The sequence below is a fragment of the Heterocephalus glaber genome, unplaced genomic scaffold (genome assembly GCF_053883595.1).
Source record: "Heterocephalus glaber isolate CG9 unplaced genomic scaffold, H.glaber_assembly_v1.0 deba00001509, whole genome shotgun sequence".
Lineage (NCBI taxonomy): Eukaryota > Metazoa > Chordata > Mammalia > Rodentia > Bathyergidae > Heterocephalus > Heterocephalus glaber.
In genome coordinates this window covers 57,721,319-57,743,813 of record NW_028258325.1, presented here as the reverse complement: position 1 = coordinate 57,743,813, position 22,495 = coordinate 57,721,319, and the positions used below count along the sequence as shown (strand labels likewise).

The 22,495-nt window shown below is 34.8% G+C and overlaps 1 protein-coding gene and 1 long non-coding RNA gene across 3 annotated transcripts in view; one reads left to right on the top strand and one right to left on the bottom strand.

Moving 5' to 3' along the window:
* Positions 1-22,495, bottom strand: part of LOC147825186 (uncharacterized) — a 98,550-nt gene that overhangs the window by 14,231 nt on the left and 61,824 nt on the right. The gene's annotated exons all lie outside the window — the stretch shown is intronic.
* Positions 1-22,495, top strand: part of Tmprss11d (transmembrane serine protease 11D) — a 122,720-nt gene that overhangs the window by 63,856 nt on the left and 36,369 nt on the right. Inside the window, exons 3-4 of one of the 2 annotated variants that reach the window (XM_087187753.1) lie at positions 1,315-1,422; positions 13,683-13,801. In XM_087187753.1, the coding sequence (XP_087043879.1) occupies positions 13,721-13,801 (81 nt within the window). In that variant the 5' untranslated portion in view covers positions 1,315-1,422; positions 13,683-13,720. The remainder of the gene's footprint in view (positions 1-1,314; positions 1,423-13,682; positions 13,802-22,495) is intronic. The other variant, XM_021262280.2, reaches the window with a different exon arrangement.

The following is a 22,495-nucleotide window of genomic DNA, read 5'->3' as shown; positions in this document are numbered from 1 at the left end:
CACCATTCTAGAGAAGGTTTGATTGAACTCAGGTTTCACAGCAGCCATGGGACAACTTCACTTCAGAGTTTCCAAGTTTCCAGGGTTACATTCCCACAATAACTGGGTGACAGACAGCTATGGGAGACAGTCAGGGAGCCATGGTCATGGTGGAAAGAGACCTCCTGAGGGGTTTGAGCTAAAAGACACAGGCCCCATCCCCATGGCCAGAGGGCAGGTTCAACCGGATTTGCTCTAGATTTGAAAGTCATAGCATTGGCATTCTCACTCTAATCCTACTGCCTGCTGGTGCCTGCATCCAGTATGAATCTGGTGCCTGACTGCCTTCTTTATCTAGCAGCATGAGCAGGGACATGTCTTGATCTGGACACTGTCTCAATATTGTTGATCTCAGAAAAAACCCATAAATTTCAAATTATAGGTAAGTTTCTTTGTTTGGTTTGGGTGTTAGATGCTGTTGTTGTTGTTGTTGTCGCTGTTGTTGTTTGTGAGTGTGCACAGTTTTTTTTTTGGTTATGTTTATTTTTTTTCTTCTTTCTTTTCCTGATTCCTTCTTTACTAGATTATTGGCGTTTCGAGAATTTTTCTTTGACATTCTTCCTTGGTTCTTATCTCTTTTTCTTCTTTTTTTTTAATTTTTCTCTTTTCCCTTTAATTATTTCTCTCTTATTTTTACTCCCCATGTATTTTATTTTTTATCCCTCTTTTCTTTTATCTTCTATTTCTTGTCAATTTTTTCTCTTACCTTTAGCAAATTCTATAAACATCCTTCTACTTCCCAGTAGGATCCTTTGTACCATTTCTGTCTCCTTCTTCTCATTTAATATAGTGTAGTGTTTGAAATTTTTTCTTGCATTCTCCTGTTCCCTAATCATATATATTTAATAGCGCTTTATTAAACTTTTGATAGTTCATGAATTCTATAAAATTACTGTTGAGTTCTTTTCTATCATTAGCAAGATATAGCTGTTGCATTTAGTACTCATTAGCTGTATGTCAATACCTGGGTTGTCTTAATGTTTATACACTGTCTATAATATTGTCTATAAAGTTAATACATAATTGTGGATTTCTTATCTAGGATTATGTGTGTGGTACATAATTTGTCCTTATGATATATTTACATCCAATTTGTTTTAAATAATAATACTGTAACTGATTTGTTTGAAACTACTAGGATCACATAACTGTTGCTATTTCTTTGTTAACCAATATTCAGATTACCTTTGTGACATTACCAATACTTGAATACATTCCCAGAAAATTCAGTGTTGGGTTACCTATATTTCATCTTTCCCTCCCAAATTAACCAAGGTGGTCAGATCATGGAGCTGAGGAAAAGAACTATAGCTAGCCATGCTCAAATTACATCACTTAAAAACAACTAAAGGGATCTCTATACAGCAACAAAACCTTTACAACGTAAGTATCCAAACCCTCAATGTGTGCCCACACACACACGCACACACAAACACAAATAGAAACATAAGACAAGGCAAAAAATAATACTTCCCAGAACTGCAAAAGCCCCAGAAGCTAATTCAGTGGGCACCAAGAGGGAGAACAGCGTAAGCCACACACATGAATTACTTGAAATAATAACAGAGCCGGTTAGAAAATAAATGAAAAACGTACTCAGCAGAATCAAAGAAGATGTAACTAAACAAATAATGGAAGTAATAGCCAAAAAGATGCAGGAGATTTCAGAAGACATAAAAAGCTATGTAAGCTAAACAAAATGATACAAAAGATCTATGGCTGGTTTAGCAAATGATTAGAGTTCATGAAAAGGTTTCAATCAGAAATCCAGAGATTAAAAATTATATCAAAAGTATGAACACTAGAAGTGACCAACGTGAGGAAAGGATTTAAGAACTAACATACAATGATGCCTCCAAAGATCAACTAGTTAAACACCTTAAAAATACCAGAGAACATAAAAACTGACTCAAACAGCTTCTAGATGATGCAAAGAAGATTAATCTAAGAGTAATTGGAACAAATGAAAAATCAGAAGAAAACACAAATGACATAAAAAACCTGTTCACAGAAATAATGGAAGAACCTTTCCAAACATAAAGAAAGAAATAAACGTACAGATAAGTTATGCAAATAAAACCAAAACTGGCCCCAAAACCAAAAGAGAACCTCTCCACAGCAAATTATACTCAAACGATGAGAAGCCTATCACAAGAACAAAAATTTTTAGAAACTGTTACTGAAAGTCAACAAATCACATATAAAGCAAACCCATTGGAATTATAGCAGACTTCTCTGCACAAATCTTAAAGGCTAGGAGGGCTTGGAGTGAAGAGTTTCAAGCCCTAAAAGACAAGAACCTCCAAACCCAACTTATATGTCCTGCAAAATATACTCTCAAGAGCTGCCACCAGCACACAGGAGGTGAACATTATCCCAGTTCTGAGGAGCAAAGACATCCCTGAGCTCAGAGGAGGTGAACTTTCTGGGCCACCTTACCACCCTGCTCAGCACCCAGGAGGTGAGCCTCATGGGCACCAGCAGCATACATCTCTACACTCATTGAAATGAAAAGACACATAAACAAGTATCAAAACAAGACTTCCAGATCACCTAAACTACCCCCAAAGGGAAATGAGATGGAACAATCTGATACTTGGCCACATGGACTCCCTGAACTGGCAACAAAAAGAGGATCTGGAAAAAATGAAACCAGAAATAATTTCTCAGATAACACCAGAGATTGTGCCCATAGTGCAAGCATGATTAACGAATCTAGAGAGGACACAGATAAAAAAAAAAATAGAGAAGCTGAGGAACATGACAGAATCCTGACATGGGAAACAAATGGAATCCATAAAACCGATGCAAACAGATTTCGAGGAGATCAAAAACTCCATTGAAAGTTTACACATCAGAATGACCCAATGTGAGTTCAGAATTTCAGATATAGAAGATAAGATTGCAATTAGTGACCAGGAAAACAAAAATTGCTGCAAAATTGTATGGGACCTGAGAAATGAATCCTGCAGCTGCTATATGATTCAAAGAAGAATAATATAAGACTGACCTGAGTCAATGAAGAAACAGGAAAGAGTGCAAATGACATAAAAAAAAATGGTTCACAGAAGTGATGGCAGAAAATTTCCCAAGCAGGGGAAAAGAACTTGACATACAGATAAGTGAGGGACATAGGACTCCAACTAGACTTGATCAAAAAAAACCCTACACATAGGCATGTAATAGATTCTAGAAACCCAACAGAAGAACAAAGTTCTACAAGCAGTTAGAGAAAAGAAATAAAGCACATACAAAGGAAATCCCATTAGAATCTCAGCAGACTTCTCAACACAAACCCTCAAGGCAAGAAGAGCTCGGAGTGACATACTTCAAGCCCTAAAGGAAAACAGCCTTCAACCCAGATTGATGTACCCTGCAAAACTCTCTTCCAAAATTGATGGAGAAATAAGATACTTTCATGACAAATATAACCTTAGAAACTTCATGAATACCAAACCAGCACTTCAAAAAATTTGAGACAATATCCTAGGAAGAGACAATGAGGAAGACAACTTCAGGAAGCTGAGCAGAATGAATCCATCAGGCAAGACAAGAAATTAAAGGCAAAGGGGGAGAATACAACAAAAAGAAAAAGTCATGATAATAATAAGTCAATACATATCAGTTATAACCATCAATGTTAATGGTCTCAATTCACCAATGGAATGAAGTCGACTGGCAGAATGGGTCAAGAAGCAAAATCCAACAGTATGCTGCATACAAGAAACACACTTAATTCAAAAAGAAACTCAGACTGAAAGTTAAAGGGTAGAAAACACTCCATGTGACAGGAACTCAAAAAAAATCTGGAGTAGCTATCCTCTTTTCAGATCAACTGGATTTCAAACCAACACTGATTAAGAGAGACAAAGAAGGGGCTAGGGGTGTAGCTCAGTGGTTCTGCCACCTGCCTCACAAGCGCAAGTTCCCAACTTCAATGCCCACTGCCAAGAAAGACAAAGAAGGACACTACATTCTTGTAAAAGGAATGATCCAAGAGGAAGAGATGACAATCATAAATATTTATGCACCAAATACTAGTGCACCCAACTATATGAAACAAATACTAATGGACATAAAAAGTCATATATGCACTAATACAAGAGTAGTGGGGGACCTCAATACCTCACTGTCACAAATAGATCAACTAGACAATAAATAAGCAACAAAATACTAGAACTCAAACAAATGAACTTCACTGATGTTTAGGAGTATTCCACCCCACAAAATCAGAATGCACATTATTTTCAGCTGCACACAGGTCGTTCTCCAAAATAGACCACAGACTTGCTCATAGAACATGTTTAAGTAAGTGCAAAGAAATTGAAGTTATCCCCTGTATATTATCAGACCATAGTGCCATGAAATTGGAGATCAATAACAAAAGAAACTGCAAGAAATTCATAAACATGTAGAAATTGAACAACACACTTCTGAATAACTAGTGGGCCACAGAGGAAATTAAAGAAGAAATCAGACAGTTCCTTCAATTAAATGACAATGACAGTGCAACATATCGGAATCTATGGGACACAATGAAAGCAGTCTTACAAGGGAAATTCATAGCAGTGAATATGCATATTAGGAAAACAGAATGAGCCCAATTAAACAACCTAATGCTGAACCTCAAGCTTCTAGAAAAAGAAAAGCAGGAAAACTCAAAGCTCATACAAGGGAGGAAATTAAAAGGATCAGAGCAGAAATCAATGCAATGGAGACAAAGAGAATGATACAAAAAATCAATGAAGCCAAGAGTTGGTTCTTCCAAAGAATAAACAAAATTGACAAACTCTTAGCCAACCTTGTCAGAAAAAGGAAAGAAAAAGCCCAAATCCATGGAATTAGGAATGAAAAGGATGAAATTACAATGGACTCAGCAGAAATCCAGAGGATCATCAATACCTATTTTGGGAACCTATATGCCAATAAGATGGAAAATACAGAAGAAATGGACAAATTCCTAGATAAGTATGAATAACCAAAGTTGAACAAAGAAGACCGAAAAATTCTAAACAACACAATATCAATTAATGAAATTGAAAATGTAATTAAAAACTTGCCAACTAAGAAAAGCCCGGGTCTGGATGGCTTTACTGCTGAATTTTACAAGACATTTGCAGAAGAACTACTGCCACTACTGTTTAAACTCTTTAATGAAATGGAAAGGGAAGCAATACTCCCAAATTTATTCCTGGAAGCAAGCATCACCTTGATCCCAAAAGCAGAGAAAGACCCAACAAGAAAGGAGAACTACAGGCAAATTTCACTAATGAATATAGATGCAAAAGTCCTTAATAAGATACTGGCAGATAGAATGCAGAAGGTCATCAAGAAGATCATCCAACCTGATCAAGTGGGATTCATCCCAGGGATGCAGGGATGGTTCAAAATACACAAATCAGTCAATGTAATACACTACATCAATAGAGTCAAGGACAAAACCCATATGATCATCTCAATAGATGGAGAAAAAGCATTTGACAAAATCCAACATGCATTTAGGATAAAAACCCCACAAAAAATTGGAATAGATGGTCTCTACCTCAGTCTGATAAAAGCCATCTATGAAAACCCAACAGCCAATACCATACTAAATGGTCAAAAACTGAAATCCTTCACACTAAAATCAGAAACAAGACAAGGATGTCCACTATTGCCACTTCTGTTCAGTATAGTTTTGGAAACATTAGCCATGGCAATTAGACAAGAGAAAGAAATAAAAGGAATCAAGATAGGAAATGAAGTCAAACTGTCATTATTTGCAGATGACATGATACTCTATATAGACGACCCCACGAACTCCACCCAAAGTCTTCTAGCCTTAATAACCAAATTCAGCAAAGTATCTGGATTCAAGGTCAACACACAAAAATCAATAGCTTTCCTCTACATGAACAACAGACTCACTGAGACAGAAATAGGGCAAATAATTCCTTTTACAATAGCATCCAAAAAACTGAAACTCCTAGGAATCAACCTAACAAAAGAAATCAAAGACCTCTTCTCAGAGAACTATAACACTCTGAAAAGAGAGATTGAAGATGATATCAGAAAATGGAAAGACATCCCTTCTTGCTCCTGGGTAGGAAGGATTAATATAGTGAAAATTGCCATTCATCCAAAACTTCTATATAGATTCGATCCCATCCCAATAGAAATTCCAGCAGCATACTTCACAGACCTCGATAAAACAATCCAAAAATTCATTTAGGACAAGAAGAGACCTGGAATAGCAAAAGCAATTCTAGGCAACAGAGACATGGCAGGGGGTATCACAACCCCCAACTTGAAACTATACTACAAAGCTACTGTGATAAAAACAGCATGGCACTGGTAAAGAAACAGACCTGAGGACCAGTGGAACAGATTACAAGATGCAGAAACAACTCCAGACACCCTCAGCCATCACATCTTTGATAAAGGAGCCAAACACCCTCACTGGAGGAAAGATAGACTCTTTAATAAATGGTGCTGGAAAAATTGCCTTTCACCTTTACAAAGATTTAAGAGTAGACCTATATCTCTCACCATGGAATAAACTAAAATCAAAATGGATTAAAGATATAAATATTAAAACAGGAATTGCTGAGCCAGTTGGAAAAGAGGTGAGGTGGAACTCTTGAAGACATTGGTGTAGGAAAAGATTTTATGAACAAAATCTCAGTTGCCCATGAACTAGCACAAACAATCAACCAGTGGGATCTCTTGTTATTAAAAAGCTTTGGCACAGCAAGAGAAACCACCAACAGTGTGAAGAGACAACCCACAGTGTGTGAAAAACTTTTCACCTGGTGTTCTTCAGACAAAGGTCTACTATGTAGAATCTATAAAGAACTTAAAAAAATCAGACCTCCCAAATTTAAAGACCCAGTCCAAAAATGGGTATCTGAAATGAACAGATATTTCTCAGAAAAAGAAGTAGAAATAGCAAAGAAACATGAAACAATGTTCAACATCACTGGTCATTTGAGAGATGCAAATGCAAACAACACTGAAATTCCACCTCACCCCAGAAAGAATGGCTGCTATCATGAAATCAACCCATAACAAATGCTGGCGGTGCTGTGTGGAAAGAGGAACCCTGCTCCACTGCTGGTGGGAGTGTAGACTGGTGCAACTGCTGTGGAAATCAATATGGAGATACCTTAAAGAACTAGGAGTGGAAGTCCCATTTGTCCCAGCTAGTCCCCTGTTGGGTATCTTCTCCAAAGAATTAAGAGAATCATACCACAGTGATATATGTGCACCCATGTTCATAGCAGCACAATTTGTAATAGCTATAACTTGGAAGCAGCCCAATTGCCTATCATCTGCAGACTGGATAAAGAAGATGTGTTTTTGTATTAAATGGAGTACTACTCAGCCATAAAAATGAGAAATTAGAGAATTTTATAGCTAAATGGATGCACATTGACATGATAGTCTTAAGTGAAATAAATACGACACATATGTGTAAATATGGAATGGCTTCTCTAGTGTGAGAAACTTAAAGTGTAAATAAGGACAAAAAGGTATAATAGATAACATAAAATAGGAAGAATAGGAGCAAAAGGGAAGGGGAAGTGGGAGGGGTAGGGGAAAGGGAAGAAGGGAATGGAATTAATATGAGAAAATGGAAAAATGGAAACAAATTCTTTGTAAATAGGGAGTGATAGGGGGTTGATGGGTGGGCAGGGGAAGGGGAAAAAAATAAGAACCAAGAGAGGTTATGTAAAGGTGTGAATTTCCAATGATAATTGTCATTATATTGTACATCTAAAACGCACCAATAAAATTAATTTTTTTTAAAATTCTCTCAAAATTGATGGAGAAAACGATATTTCTATGACAAGGAGCATCTCAAAAGATTCTTTACCACCAAACTAGCATTATAAAAAATTCTCAAGGATATCCTAGAAAGAGACAAAGAAGCCAACAGTGCCAATAAATAATGAAAAACAGCAATAAGAAAATAACACAATGACAAGAATAAGCCAATACTTCTCAGTCATAACCCTCAATGGGAATGGTCTTGAGATCCCAATCAAAAGACACAGATTGGCAGAGTGGATCAAGAAACAAACCCCAACATTATGCAGTATACCAGAAACACATTTAATTCAAAAAAATCACAAATTAAAAATCCAAAGATGGAAAATAATATTCCATGCTAGGTTAATGTGAAAAAAAGCAGGAATAGCTATCCTAAACTTCAGATAATGTGCACATCAAGTCCAAACTGATAAGAAGAGGCAAAATGTCACTACATATTGGTTAAGGGAACAATTCAACAGAAAGTTACAATAATTATAAACATATATTTACCAAATACTTGCATGCTCAACTTCATAAAACAAAAATTAATAAAAATGGAAACAAGGTCTTTGTAAATAGGGAAGGGTGGAGGGGGTGAAGGGAGGGCTGGGAATGTGGGAAAAATAAGAACCAAGATACATCATGTAAAGGTACAAGTTCCCAAGGAGAAATGTAAATGTATTGTATATCTAAAATGTACCAATAAAAGAATTTAAGGAAAAAAACCAAACAAACATTAATCCATATGTAAAATCAGATAAACACCAATATAATTGTAAAGGGCCTCAATACCCCACTGTTACAAATGGACAGATCAAATAGACAAAAAAAAGAGACAAAGAAATACCACAATCAAACCAAACCATCAAACAAATGGACTTAATAGATACCTACAGAGTGTTCCATTCAACATCAACAGAATACCCATTTTTTTCAGCACCACATGAAGTTTTCTCCAAAATAGACCACATACTAGCCCATAAAGCATGCTTATGCAAATGAAAAAATTGAAATCATCTCATGCATAATATTGGGTCATAGTGCAATGAAACTAGAAATCAAGGGCAAAAGACACCACAGAAATAAGTGCAAACACATGGAAATCAAACAATACACTCTTGAATAATCAATGGGTATAAGAGAAATGAAGGAAGACATAGACATTTTCTGTAATCAGTAATGCCAATGTGAAATACATTAACCTATGGAACACACAATAAAAGCTCTCATAAGAGGGAAGTTTGTACCAATGAAGTCCCACATCAGGAAAATAGGACAAGCTCAAATAACCTACTGATGCACCTCAAGGTCCCAGAAAAGCAAGAACAGTCCAACTCCAAAGCCAGTACAAGGAAAGAAGTTACAAAGATAGGAGCAGAAAGAAATGTAATTGAGACTAAAAAACTAATACAAAGAATCAATGAATCAAAGAATTGATTCTTTGAAAAAATAAACAAAATAAATAGTCAATCTTACCAAAATAATGAAAGAAAAAGCCCAAGTACATTCAATGATAAATTAAAAAGATGAAATCCAAATGGATTCTGCCAAAATCCAGAATTTCATCAGTAAACTTTGAGAACCTATAGTCTAACAAAATTAGAAAAATTGAGAATAAATGGATACGTTCCCTAGAGCATGTGAACTGCAAAAGCTGAACCAAGAAGATATAAAAATCCCAAATAAGCCAATATCAGTCAGTGAAGTTGAAGAAGTAATAATAATTTTTTTAAATGTCAACTAAGAAAAGGCCCCTACAGGTTCACAGCAAAATTCTACAAGAACTTTAAAGAATAATGCCAATACTCATCAGACATTTTAGTTAAATAAAAGAGGAAGGAGTCATTCCTGGAAGCAAGCATTACCCTGATTCCAAAACCAGAAAAGGACCCAACCAAAAAGACTATATAGGCCAATCTCTTTAATAAATATAGATACAAAAATTCTCAATAAGACACTGACAAACAAAATGTAGAAAATCCTCAAAAAGATTGTAAATCATGACCAACTAGAATTTATTCCAGGGATGCAAGAATGATTCAATATGCAAAAATCAATAAATGCAATACACCACATAAACAGAAGCAAAGACAAAAATGACAACACCATCTCAATAGATACAGAAAAGCATTTGACAAAATCCAACATCCATTCATGAGAAAATCCCTTTGAAAATAGGTAGAGAATACCTTTATCTCAATTTGATAAAAGATAACTATGACAACCCAGTGGTCAACATCATACTAAACAGAGAGAAATCAAAAGTTTTCCCACGAAAATCAGGAAAAGACAAGGATGTCTGCTATCACCACCTAATGCAGCTCTCTAATATAGTAACAAGAGCAATTATATAAGAAAAAGAAATAAAAGGGATATGGATAGGAAAAGTAGAAGTTAAATTATTATTATATGCAGATGATATGATCATCTACACAGAAGATCTCAAAAACTCCATGAAAAGACTGTTAGAATTAATACCCAAATTCAGTAGCATAGCAGGAAGCAAAGTCAGCACTCAAAAGTCAATAGCATTTCTGTATACCAATAATAAAGTCATCAAGAGAGAAATTAGAGAAACAATGCCTTTCACAATGACATCAAGAAATATGAAATTCTCAGGAATTAACCTAACCAAGGAAGTGAAAGATCACTACAATGAAAACTATAGTACTCTGAGAAAAAGAGATAGAAATGGATATCAGAAAATGAAAGACATCCCCTTGTTCCTGCATAGGTAGAGCAAATGCAGTCAAAATGTCCATACTTCTAAAACTGTTATACAAATTCAATGCAATCCAAATCCTAATATCAACAGCATATGTCACAGAACTAGAGACAGAAATCCTGAAATTCATATAGAACCAAAAGAGACCTAGAATAGACCTACCTTATCTGTGCCAAAGGAGCCAAACATTTTTGCTGCAGGAAAGATAGCCTCAACAAATGGTGCTGAGAAAACTATCTGCATACCAAAGCCTGAACCTAGAACCATGCACTAAACTAAAATAAAAATGGATCAAAGAACTAAATATTAAAACACATCTGCTGGAAGACAAAATAGTTAAATCTTGAAGACATAGGCTTAGCCAAAGACTTTCTGAACAGAGCCCCAGTTGCACCAGAAATAATACCAAGAATCAACAAATGGGATTATATCAAATTTAAAATCTTCTTTACAAAAAAGGAAACCACTAGCAGAATGAAGAGAGAACCTGCAGAATGGAAAAATTTTGCCAGCTACTCCTCAGACAGAGGACTAATATCTTGAAAATATAAAGAACTAAAAAATTAGACCCCCACATTCAAAGACCTAATGAAAAAATTAACATCTGAAATGAATAGACACTTCTCAGATGAAAACAAACAAGTGGCCACTAAATACATGAAAAAAATATTCAACATCATTGACCATTCAAGAAATGCAAAATAACATTGAGCTTCCATTTCATTCTAGAAAGAATGGCCATCATCAATAAATTAAACATTAACAAATGCTGGAAAGACTGCAAGGAAAAAGGAACACTTCTTCACTATTGGTGGGAATGTAAACTGGTACAAACACTATGGAAAATAGTATTAATATTCCTAAAAAACTAAAAATAGAAATTCCACTTGACCCTGCTATTCTCTTTCTAGTTATCTTCCCAAAAGAATGAAAGGCATTATATTACAGTGATATATGCATACCCATGATGTTAGTAGCATAGTTAATAATAGCTAAATCTTGGATGGAGCCTATATGTCCATCAACAGATGAATGAATAAAGAGAATGTGGTGTTTATACACAATGGAGAACAACTCTGCCATAAAGAAAGATAAACTTGAGTCATTTTTAGAAAAATGCATTTGCCTCAAGACCATAATGTTAAGTGAAATAAATCAGACACACATCTCCTGGTTTTCTAATATGAGAAGCCAAATATATAAATGAGGTGAAAAATAAAAGACAGACAATAGGGTAAAAAAGAGAAAATAAGTTGTGTAATCCAGCATGACCAATATATCTAAAGATGCACCTAGAGAGGGAAGGGGGCTTGAGGGGGGGTGGGGGGTGGGATGAAATAAAATAAACTTTATTGAATAAAAATAAATAAATAAAGGTGTATACTGATTTAGTATAATTGACATGGGGGCTTTATATGATTTTGGCTTGTTAGTCTGGTTGTTAATCTATGTTTATGATAATTAGCTTGAAAAAGACTTATAAAATAAATAAATAAATCTGATACTGGCAAATACTGGAGACTCCTGCAGTTAGGTTCTAGTCTCCTGACCAGCCTCCTGTCTCAGGCCTGAGAAATCAAACTAAAAGACAGAACTAGGAGACAAAGCAGGATGCCACGATGACCAATGCTGGTGCAGCCGACAAAGGCCAGGCCAGTCCAAGCCACTGATGTTTATTGACAATCAATTGGGTAAAGGCAAGCTACATGCAAGGGCAGAACTTCATGCAAGGAGGTGCAGTTGTGTCATTTCTATAGAAATTAATGTAAACAAGACTCATTGAGGACAAGACAAAGCATTCTTGAATTAGGAACAGAATAGACAAAATATATGCTTGTAATTAAAACTTTGTCCTTCTAGTTAGAAGGTTTCAGTTGTGGGGACAGAATTTGGGTGTCAGTTACTCTGACCTCAGCACATAGGCTTCAGCTGGACTTCTATAAACAAGTCAATTGTGGAGTTAACTCTTCACAGCCTGCTTTGGGTCATAATCAATATTATAGTCTCCTACAAGTAAAAAAATACTTTTTTAGAAAAAGTGGTAGAGGAGAAGGGGAAAAAAGATTTGAGATATGTTATGTACATAACCAGTTCCCCACAATCAATGTAGTCATTAGGTACTGCAAACATGTACTAATAAAAATTAAAAATAAAAATTTTAAAAACACAGAAAGAGGTTGTTCCTGGGTAAATCCTATTTAAGTCATATCCCCTGATCACTTATGGCCCAATATAATTTGTCTCTCCACTGAAAAGACCAAAGATGACCCTCCTCACAGGATCTCCAATCCTTTCCTGTCTGCAAGATATTTCTCTTCATAAATTGTGTATGTAAGTGACTAAAAGAAAGAAGGTTTTTTTCTTCCTGAAGTAAGTTCTATTAGGATCATGTCTCTTTTCATGATAGGTAGGAATATTTTACAGATTTTTATCATATCACACAGCTGAATATGTATTCCAGAAGACCCCTTTTTATGAAAATAACAATGGACAAAGTGGATTAGATATTCCGGCAAAAGATTTATTTTCTTACTTATTACGGAAAAGCTAACGTCAAAACACTAATTCTTCTATAAAGAATGCTATTTAAGATAGTTTTTATTAGTAGTGTTTGCAGTACATAATGATTGCAGTCATCATGGGGAGTTGGTCCATGTGTTTAACACATCTTAATCCTTTTCCTGTCCCACCCTCCAACCCTCACTGCTCCTTCCCACTCAGTCCCCTTCCAGTAAAATAATTTTTAAAACTATTCAGAGTTAGTTGGATTATTTCTTAATGATAAATGAATAATAGCAATATTATAGATATTCGTATTTCTTGAATGATCAACAAATCTCTGTAAGATATAATAATGAAAGTGGTAGCACATTGAAACAGTTTTAAGGTCTCAAATAATAACACTACTTTAAATTTCATACAGGCTTAACAGTTCTAGTCTGCCAATTTTTTTAAACACTGAAACAAAAATAATTTTATAATAGTTACATTTATATTAAGTGTAGATTTTTCTCTTCTTTTCAGGAAATCAATTTTAATTGTGTAATATAACTTACTATAATCCTGAAAAAAATTAACTACTTCATAATGTGAGACTGATCCTGCTTTTTTCTTTGTTTTCCAGACCAAAAGTCTTGCTTTTACCATAGTAATGTTCAAATAATGAATGTTGAATACAATGATCAGTTAAGTTCTCCAGGTACACAAGAATACAGAATTTTGAGTGAAAGAATTGAATCTATGGTATGTAAACACTTATCTTTCTTCTTTGTTCCATTAAAAATTAATATAAAAATAAACCTAAAGTTTTGATACATTTTCAATTGCTAGGTGCTCAATATTTTCCTCCTTTGAATGGTAAAAGTTGTGTTTCTCTGTGATTTCTGTAAGTAGTTTATTAATGTACTGGTTCTTATTTCACATTTTCTTGTCACAAGTAGAAAGTGTTAGGAAGGCCATAAATAAATATATATTTGATTTGATCATGACTTCAAAGACAGGACGCTTATTATTAGTGTGCATGGTAAGTACTGAGATTACCTTTTACATCCCTTTTACTTTGCCTCTTTATTCTCTCCTTATCCAACTAACCACAGCAAGCAGTAAGTGTTAAAGGGTATGTTCACCAGGTAAAATAGTTTGAACAATCACATTTTGGCTAAGTGATAAACCTAGAAGTTCAAGTGGAAAAATGCAAATCAAGCTGCGGCTCTCACTCAGAGAGGCACAGGTTGCCCACCAGCTCCTCCCAGACAAACCCTGCAGATTCATGTATCACTAGGGTCTGGCCTTCAAACCTCCAGATCAGAGATGACTGGACTTGGACATTCTCCCTTACCTCACCTTTTTAAGAGCCCTAAAAATATAAATTAGTCTAATGTTGAGGATTAAATAAGTCTAAGGGATTTTCAGTGCAAAATATGTAGTGAAATAAGAACCCATGGTAAGGGAATGTGTAAGGTGGGTTATGTCAATATAGAGATGAGAGTTTCTTATAAAAGATAGCTTTTCAAGTTGGCTACAAGAACAAATCAAGCAAACAATGGCTAAAACTGGAGCCAAAGCATAGAAATAAGAAAGTACTTAGCTAGCGAGTTTGGATCTTACTTTTCAGGTAGTAAGTCTTGAGCTGGAAGTAACATGATGGAAGCAAGATATGACATATTCGTGTTCAGAAGTGTATAAATTAAATTTTAAAAAGAATATGAACAAAGAAAGACTAGTTCAAAGTTCATTACAGTAGTGTAGAGAAGAGGCAAAAGGATAACTGCCTAATATAAGAAAATGTAGAAAATATGAAAATGCAGATAAAACTTCATCTTAGCCTGACCTAGTCAACCCTCCACCCTTACATGCTGCTTTCTCCACCCCATCTGTTCTTATAAATACACAGGAACATTGAGTTATATCATTTGTACCATGAAATCCCATAATTTGGAGTTCAACCCAATGGACATACCTAAATTTCTTCAAGCTACATACTAGAGACACAGACTTGTGAGAGAGCCATCTAAGGTCAGTTATCCATAATGAAGTCCTCACACCCACACCCATGCAAAGATGTCTTGTGATGTTTCACATGCCCTCTCTGCATAATACAGGAAGTAAACCAGAAGGGTGTATAGTGACAGGTATTTGCATCATGGTGGGGAATGAGGACCCAGTTATTTGTCGAGAAAGCTAGATGTTCTATAGGGGTTATTCAGCTCCTGCTAGAAAAGGCCAGGCATGGTAGGTCAGCTCAGCTTTGATGGAGCATATGTAAACTTGCAAAAAACTAATTTAGAAATGAATAGAATGAAGCATAAAATATTCATCAATATGAATGGACATGAATTAAATGAAAAAGTATTATATGTTGTGCATAGTGACTTCTTTCCAAAGAATATTGTATGGAAAAGTAGAGGAGTAACTATAGTGTAGAAACCTGACAAACACTACCCCAGTAGTCAGTGGCTAAGGTTAACAGTGAAGAGTCATGTTGCTGAAAATGTAAGCTTTCAATAGGAGTGATAAAAGTGATGCTTTTTGTTATAGTCTCCCCCCTGAAAATTCATAATCCCAGTATAACTATGAGAAAAACAGGAGAAAACCCAATTCATGGGCCTTTATACCAAATACCTAACCACTTCTCAAAACTGTCAAACTTATCAAAAACAAGGAAAGTCTGAGGAAGTGTCATAGTCCACGGTATTAGCCTAAGGAAACATGACAAACAAATGTAATGTATTCTGGATGAAAGTCTGGAACAGGAAAAGACATTAGATAAAAACCAAGAAAATCTAAATAATGTATAGAGGTTAGTTAGTAACATTATAGTAACATCAGTTTATTCATTGTACCAAATGTACTACCATTATCTAAGAACTTTTCTGTAAATTTAAGACACTTCTAAAATATATTTTTTAAAACAAAGAAAAATCTCTAGAGAGAAATTAAAAATCAATAGAGCCTATGATATGGTGATTTTACTTCTAGGACTATATCCCAAGAATATAATTATTAAATATTCAGGGATGTAGAAAAAGCATGGTCATCAGAATGTTAAATATAATTATAATTTACAAAACTAAAAAGAAGGTCAGGGGTCTCTCCTACTGGGAAAGCTCTGGCCTAGCATACAGGAGGCCCTGGGTTCCATTCCCAGCACTGTAACAAAACCAAAGCACAACTGAAAAAATGTAAACACTTGTCAATAGAGGACTGGTTAAATAAAATACTGTATATTTATATACTACTATAGTATTTAGTTATTTTACATGGTATTTCTAAATCCATTGATATTGAAATATGTCTCTAACATTTCTGAGAAAAAGAGGTAATGAAGTAGCTTATTTAGTCTAATATATATACACTAGTTGGAATAGTGCTCTAAAGATTTACAGAATATTTTCCAAAGCAGCATATAATACTTTTTCATTTAATTCATGACCATTCATATTGATGGATATTTTATGCTTCATTTTATGTGAAATAGAAAGTTTACTTTTATTTTGTTTTGTTTTGCTTTTTTTTGATTTTTGATTTTTTGTTTTGACACAGGATCTCACTATGTATGTAGTTCAAGGCAGTTCTCCTGCCTCAGACTTCCAAGTGCTGGCATTACAGACATGTGCCACCACACCCTACTTGAGTTACTTTTTATATGGCCAAAGTTATTAATTCTTTTTAGAATTGCTCATTTCCATACCAAGTTAAGAATGTCTTTCTCACAGGGCGTGGTGGCACGCACCTATGATCCCTGCCTCTTGCTGAGGCAGAAGGATCACTGTGAGTTTGAGGCCAACCTAAACTACATAGTGAGTTTAAAGCCAGCCTGAACTACATAGTGAGATCCTGTCTTGAAAAAATAAAACAAAACAAAAAAATTGAAGAATGTCTTTCTCTACCCTAAATATTCTTTAAATGTTCACTCACATTTTCTTTTATACTTTCATTATTTTCAATCATTATACTTTTTTCTATCATCTAGAATTTTTTATTAATGTATTGAAACTTCCCCTAAAATTGCTAAATGTTGTCTCAAAATATTGTGTTACTTAGTGTAATTGAGTTGTTCATCATGTTGCCATTGTCACCTGTTAAATTCCTCCTTTTCTTTTTCCATACTCTGATCTGTACTTTACAGACTAATTTTTGCCTGCAGTAGCGCCATTTTTTTAGAGCACTGTGGTTTGATAATGTGGTTAATATTTCAAGATTTCCCTTGAAATTCATCTGGTATATGATTTCCTTAATATTATACATTAATCCTTCCATAAAAGGATAAACATTTAAAACATTCGAACATTTAAAACATTACATGAAAATATTCCAGTATAGTGCTTTCTAGACTACAAAACACTTTCATATATATTACCCATCTATTTCACAATAGCCATAGGATTTATTATATCATCAGTACAGACAGATAAATAAAAACTGTGAGATGAAAAAACCTGTTAAAGGCACTTGTGTAAAACAGGCATTTAAAGCGCAGCTTCCTGGTTCCAAGCGTCATACGCTCTCTAGAGGTAACAGATGGTACTACTGCCCTTGGCCCACAGATAACGTCATGACCTGAATCAGCAGTAAAGTAGCCTCAGGACTTTCTGTGGAGCAATTCACTTCTCTTTTCAGAGTCTCATTTTATTTATCAGGAAAATAAAATAGTTTAAGTAGATGAATTTTTATTGTACCTTCTCACTGAAAAAGTCTACAATTCTGTGATTTTCATGAGATTCCCATGCCACTCATTCACCTACTTTTTTCACCCCACCTCTCTGGTCATTCCTTGTCTGTGGCCTGATGTTTCCCTCCCATACACTGCCAACAAATGTTTAAATTCCTCTAGGCTTTGACCTATACCTTCCTCTCTTCTCACACTATATTCTCTTTCTCAATGATATTCATGCCCTTACTTCAACATTACTTATGTACCAGTGACACACTATACATCTAGCATGGACTGAACCTCTACACTTCAGAGACTTTCACCTAATTGTAAGCTTGATATCTCTATTTGGCTATTTTAAAACACTTAAAATGCATTATGACTCAAAATCAAACTCATGATCACACCACACTAACTTCCTTCCAATGATACCTTTCCATATTAGTGACAATACTATTTATTCAGTTATCCAAGATGGAAAGCAAGAATTCATCCTTGCTATGTCAAATACCCCACCCATTATCAACTCTTGTAGATTTTATCCCTTAGATTCCCTCAAGTCCATGCACTTCTCCCCTTATCTACTGCCACAATGCCTATCCAAGTCACACTTCTACTGTGAAAGACCAAAATAGCATAACTAATCATTTGATTATTTCTTTGAAACTGGTATGCATGTGCAGCAAGAGAAATTGCAAATCTGATTATATTTTCCTCTTGTCAAAAATACTTACAGGGTTCCCTGTTACTTAGAATAAAACTCAAGTGCTTCATGTGGCACTGACCTACACAATGTGGTCTTTCCCACCACCCTAGCCTACTTGCTTTTAGGGTACAGTTGCACTGGTCTTCTTTCATCCCTACACACCACCTGGCTCTTCTCCCCTCAGGAGCCTACATGTACCATTCACTCCACAAAGAATTTTCTTTCCTCTTCACCCAGCTAACTCTGATTCTCCCTGAAGATTTCACCTCAGTAAACATTTCCTCTCATCTCATTGACCAGATCAAATCTTTCTACTATATTGAGGCACTTAAAGCATTTATGGTTTTACTTAATTGTGGATGATTGTTTTAATTTCTGTCTCCCACCATTAAATGTAACCCCCACAACTGCAGGAACCCTCTTTTTTGTCTCACCATTGTATTCTGATGCCTGACACTAAGAGAGTAATATTTGCATAAGTAAAAAAGGACACTGAGTGAGAAAAAAAAATCAGTAAATAGAAATTACTCTTATCACATCATTTACCCCATCAGGGCTTTGAGGTAATCCATTTAAATGATTATATATCATTTCAGGTACATCCATTATTAGAGATTCTAATGCCTCAAAGACAATTTAGCATACTACAAATTTAAAATATCTTTTGAATGAATGAATGAATGAATGAGTCATGTATTCTGTAGGTTCCTATGATTAAGTCCTAGGGACACAAAATAAAGTCATGGTTCCAATCACTGTGGAGCTCTAGAGTGGGCTGTGTGTCCTAGTATCCCAGAAAGAACAAAAAATACATTGGAGTAATAGAAAAAAGTACTCCACGGTCCCCTATATGCATTTTTTTCAAAAAAAAAAAAAGCCTCTTTCTTAAGAAATAGAAAAGTAAAGGATAAAGAGCTTTGTTAGCTCTTAACATATGGATTGACCTTCATTTGGTTTGATGTCGGAAGGCCAACACAATATGTCCAGCAATAAACAGGCAAGTAAGTGAAGATGACACAGTGGCACTGGTTGGTCAACAAGAATGGGCCATTTATCTCATTCTGAAAGTAAACTAATCTTCCAGAACTGGCTAGGAACTGAGAGGAATCCTGCAAAACCAAATTTACAGTCCTACAATTTGAAAATAGCCCTATCATGCAAACATAATAATGAGCAAGCAAGTCAATGCACAGAAAGACAATGTGAAAACTGACACCTCCACTTTTCTCAATTATAACCCTATCACTAGGGCAAGCAATGCCAGCCAGTGATAGTGCTTCTTAGAAGATAACAAATTCTGCACACATGTGCACACACGCACACACACACACAAAACCTGTCCCTTCAGGTTAAAAGTGTCAGAAATTAATAGCTTTTGAAATAAAACACTATAGACAGAAAACTTGAAAATATGTTTAGCAATGTACCTGTCATTAGTTGATCAGGTGTTCTTTTATTCTACTGAAAATGATGCAAAGTATGTTATTTATAAAAGTCTCAAACCTACATACATAACAATTTGGAAGGAAGAATTTACTATCACTTTCAGTAGGTTTTGAACACATTTCTTTTACATATATATGTGTGTGTGTGCGTGTATGTGTGTGTGTGTGTGTGTGTGCAGCAACACTTTTCATTTGGTTTGCAAATTTTCATTTGATTTGGATAACCAATTGACATGAGAGAAATGAAAAGCCTCTTGTTGAGTTACAATAAAATCTTTGTGCAGTAAATATAATTGACAACTTAGTATTATGATTTACTAAGTTCTACCAATGATAAACTTCATATATTTGAAGTCACATAGTTATATGAAAACTTTTTTAGCACTTGAAATTAAGTATTGAAACTAAACCTAGACTCAGACTTTTGAATCATTTTCTGACAGTGTTTTAAAAATTATAAATCCTATACAGTAAGATTATAACCCTGAAGCATTATTATTAAAATATATAATAAAGTTAATAAGTATTTGTTTTATAACTTGGCCTTTATTAATTCTAATTTTGGAAAAGTTTTATAATTTATATTGTTAGTACAGTAGTGTTGTATGTCTATAACTTATTAATATATACTGTATTTTTGGTTGTTCATGTATAAAATATTTTACCCATAGGACTGCAAAATCAAAGATATTTGGAGACTATTGCAGTAATAGATTATACTGCCACATATCTTATTTCATATTTTCCTTGAAAACTGAGCAAAAGAAGGTGATTTATCTGATATATTCATAGGCAACTAACAGAATCTTTTCCCTGTAAAGATGAAAAATATGTAACAATTACAGACATTCTAGATAATAAATATTTATATGTTTTACCATTTATGTGACTTGATCCACTAACAGATTTAATGATGTTCAATTTGTTAGAACTTAGTTAAACAGCCTGTAACTCATTTCAGTATTTATTGATTATGGATTTTACTGAGGTGGAGAATTCTATATTGCCATAGAATACAAAAAACAGTCTTACCACCCTCAATTAGGAAAAAATATTAAATAGTTTTCTTTTTTCACTGTTTACTTGGTGTTTATGTACTGTAATAAATGGTCAACAATACAGGTTACAAAGTCAAATAGATGTGAAAATCAACTCATTTTAACAGATTAATAATTTTGGAAGATGAGAAAATGCCCAAAGACTGAATATGAAGCTCACTAAAAATAAATACATAGACTATATAAATTGCAGGAACTGTTGCAGATCAACCATTTCAGTACACTTTGGCTGCACTCCTTTTACAGATAAAGAAACTGAGAGGGAAAAGGGTGACACCATTCATTAAACTTCTCTTGGCAAGATAAATACCCTGTGTCTACTGCCTTTTCCACTATCCTGCTAGTGCAGTCTTCAAGCATCTGCTCACTGATTTTCTACCAATCATTGGATACATTCTGAAGAAAATCAATAGCAATATTTTTACCCACTCTGTGAAATAAGGAATTTCTCCCATAGGCATTGTCTTTTTTGTTTGTATATGTACATCAGCCAATTGTTTTTTTATGTTACTCTTGATCATGGTCTTCATCAAATTGCTCATAACATTTTCCACATAGTGCACATGTAGAAATTAAAGAGGACCTTTAACACTTTGGTCCAGGGTAGTCTTGTCAGTGCAATGTTCAACTAAGAATTAAAATATAATAACAAGAAATAATTACTCAAAATTTAGCAATTTCTTCAGCTTTATTTCAGTTTCTGTTAGGTCCATTAAAGTCAAGTAAAATTAAAGCTAAATCCCTTTATTAATGTATTTCTTGTAATATTCCATATTAGTAAACATATACTTCTCTACATAGATAACTTGAATTTGGTTCACCAAATGACAGTAGTGGTTAACACTAGATTGTGGAATTAAGAGTGATTTTTGCTTTTTTCATAATACTTCCTAATATTTCTTCAATTTTAAAAAATCAGCATGAAATTGTTTTAACAAAGTCAAGAGTTTCATTATTCCTAAAAATATTTAAAGCCTCTGGGAAATAAGACATTATTTTTCCAACAACTCATTGGTGATACCAATCAAAAAGAATGGATATCAAAAAAGTAAGATATATTGTGGGATAACATATAATAGACTGCATAAACCTTCCCGTCTCAAATGAGTTGACTTCATATCCTGGATAAATGTAATATTCAGCATGCCACTTAATTCCCTGTCTTAACCTTTCATGCCAACATCCATGTGAGTGCCATCCGATGGTACAAGCCACCGTAATCTACTCTCTATTATAGAACCACAGCTCATCTGTGCCTGCACCACAGAACTGTACCACTCACAGAACCCCTCTCTGCTGACAGGAAGTTGAACTTTGTGTGCCTAGGCACCCACCCTTGCTGGCACTGAGCACTGATTCAGAGAAGTTGTTCTGGCTGGGTCAAGAAATCACCAACTAATGCTGAAAGTAACCTCTAGTGTTAAGGCATGGATCCGAAATGACAAGGAAAAGACTGCTGCTTCTTTCATTTTCCTATTGCCTTTAAGCTTTCATTGCTACTCATTTTACAATGCTTTACTACGGGTTTATCTATTTAAAAAGCAATTGTTGGGCATCACACATTATGAGTTGTAT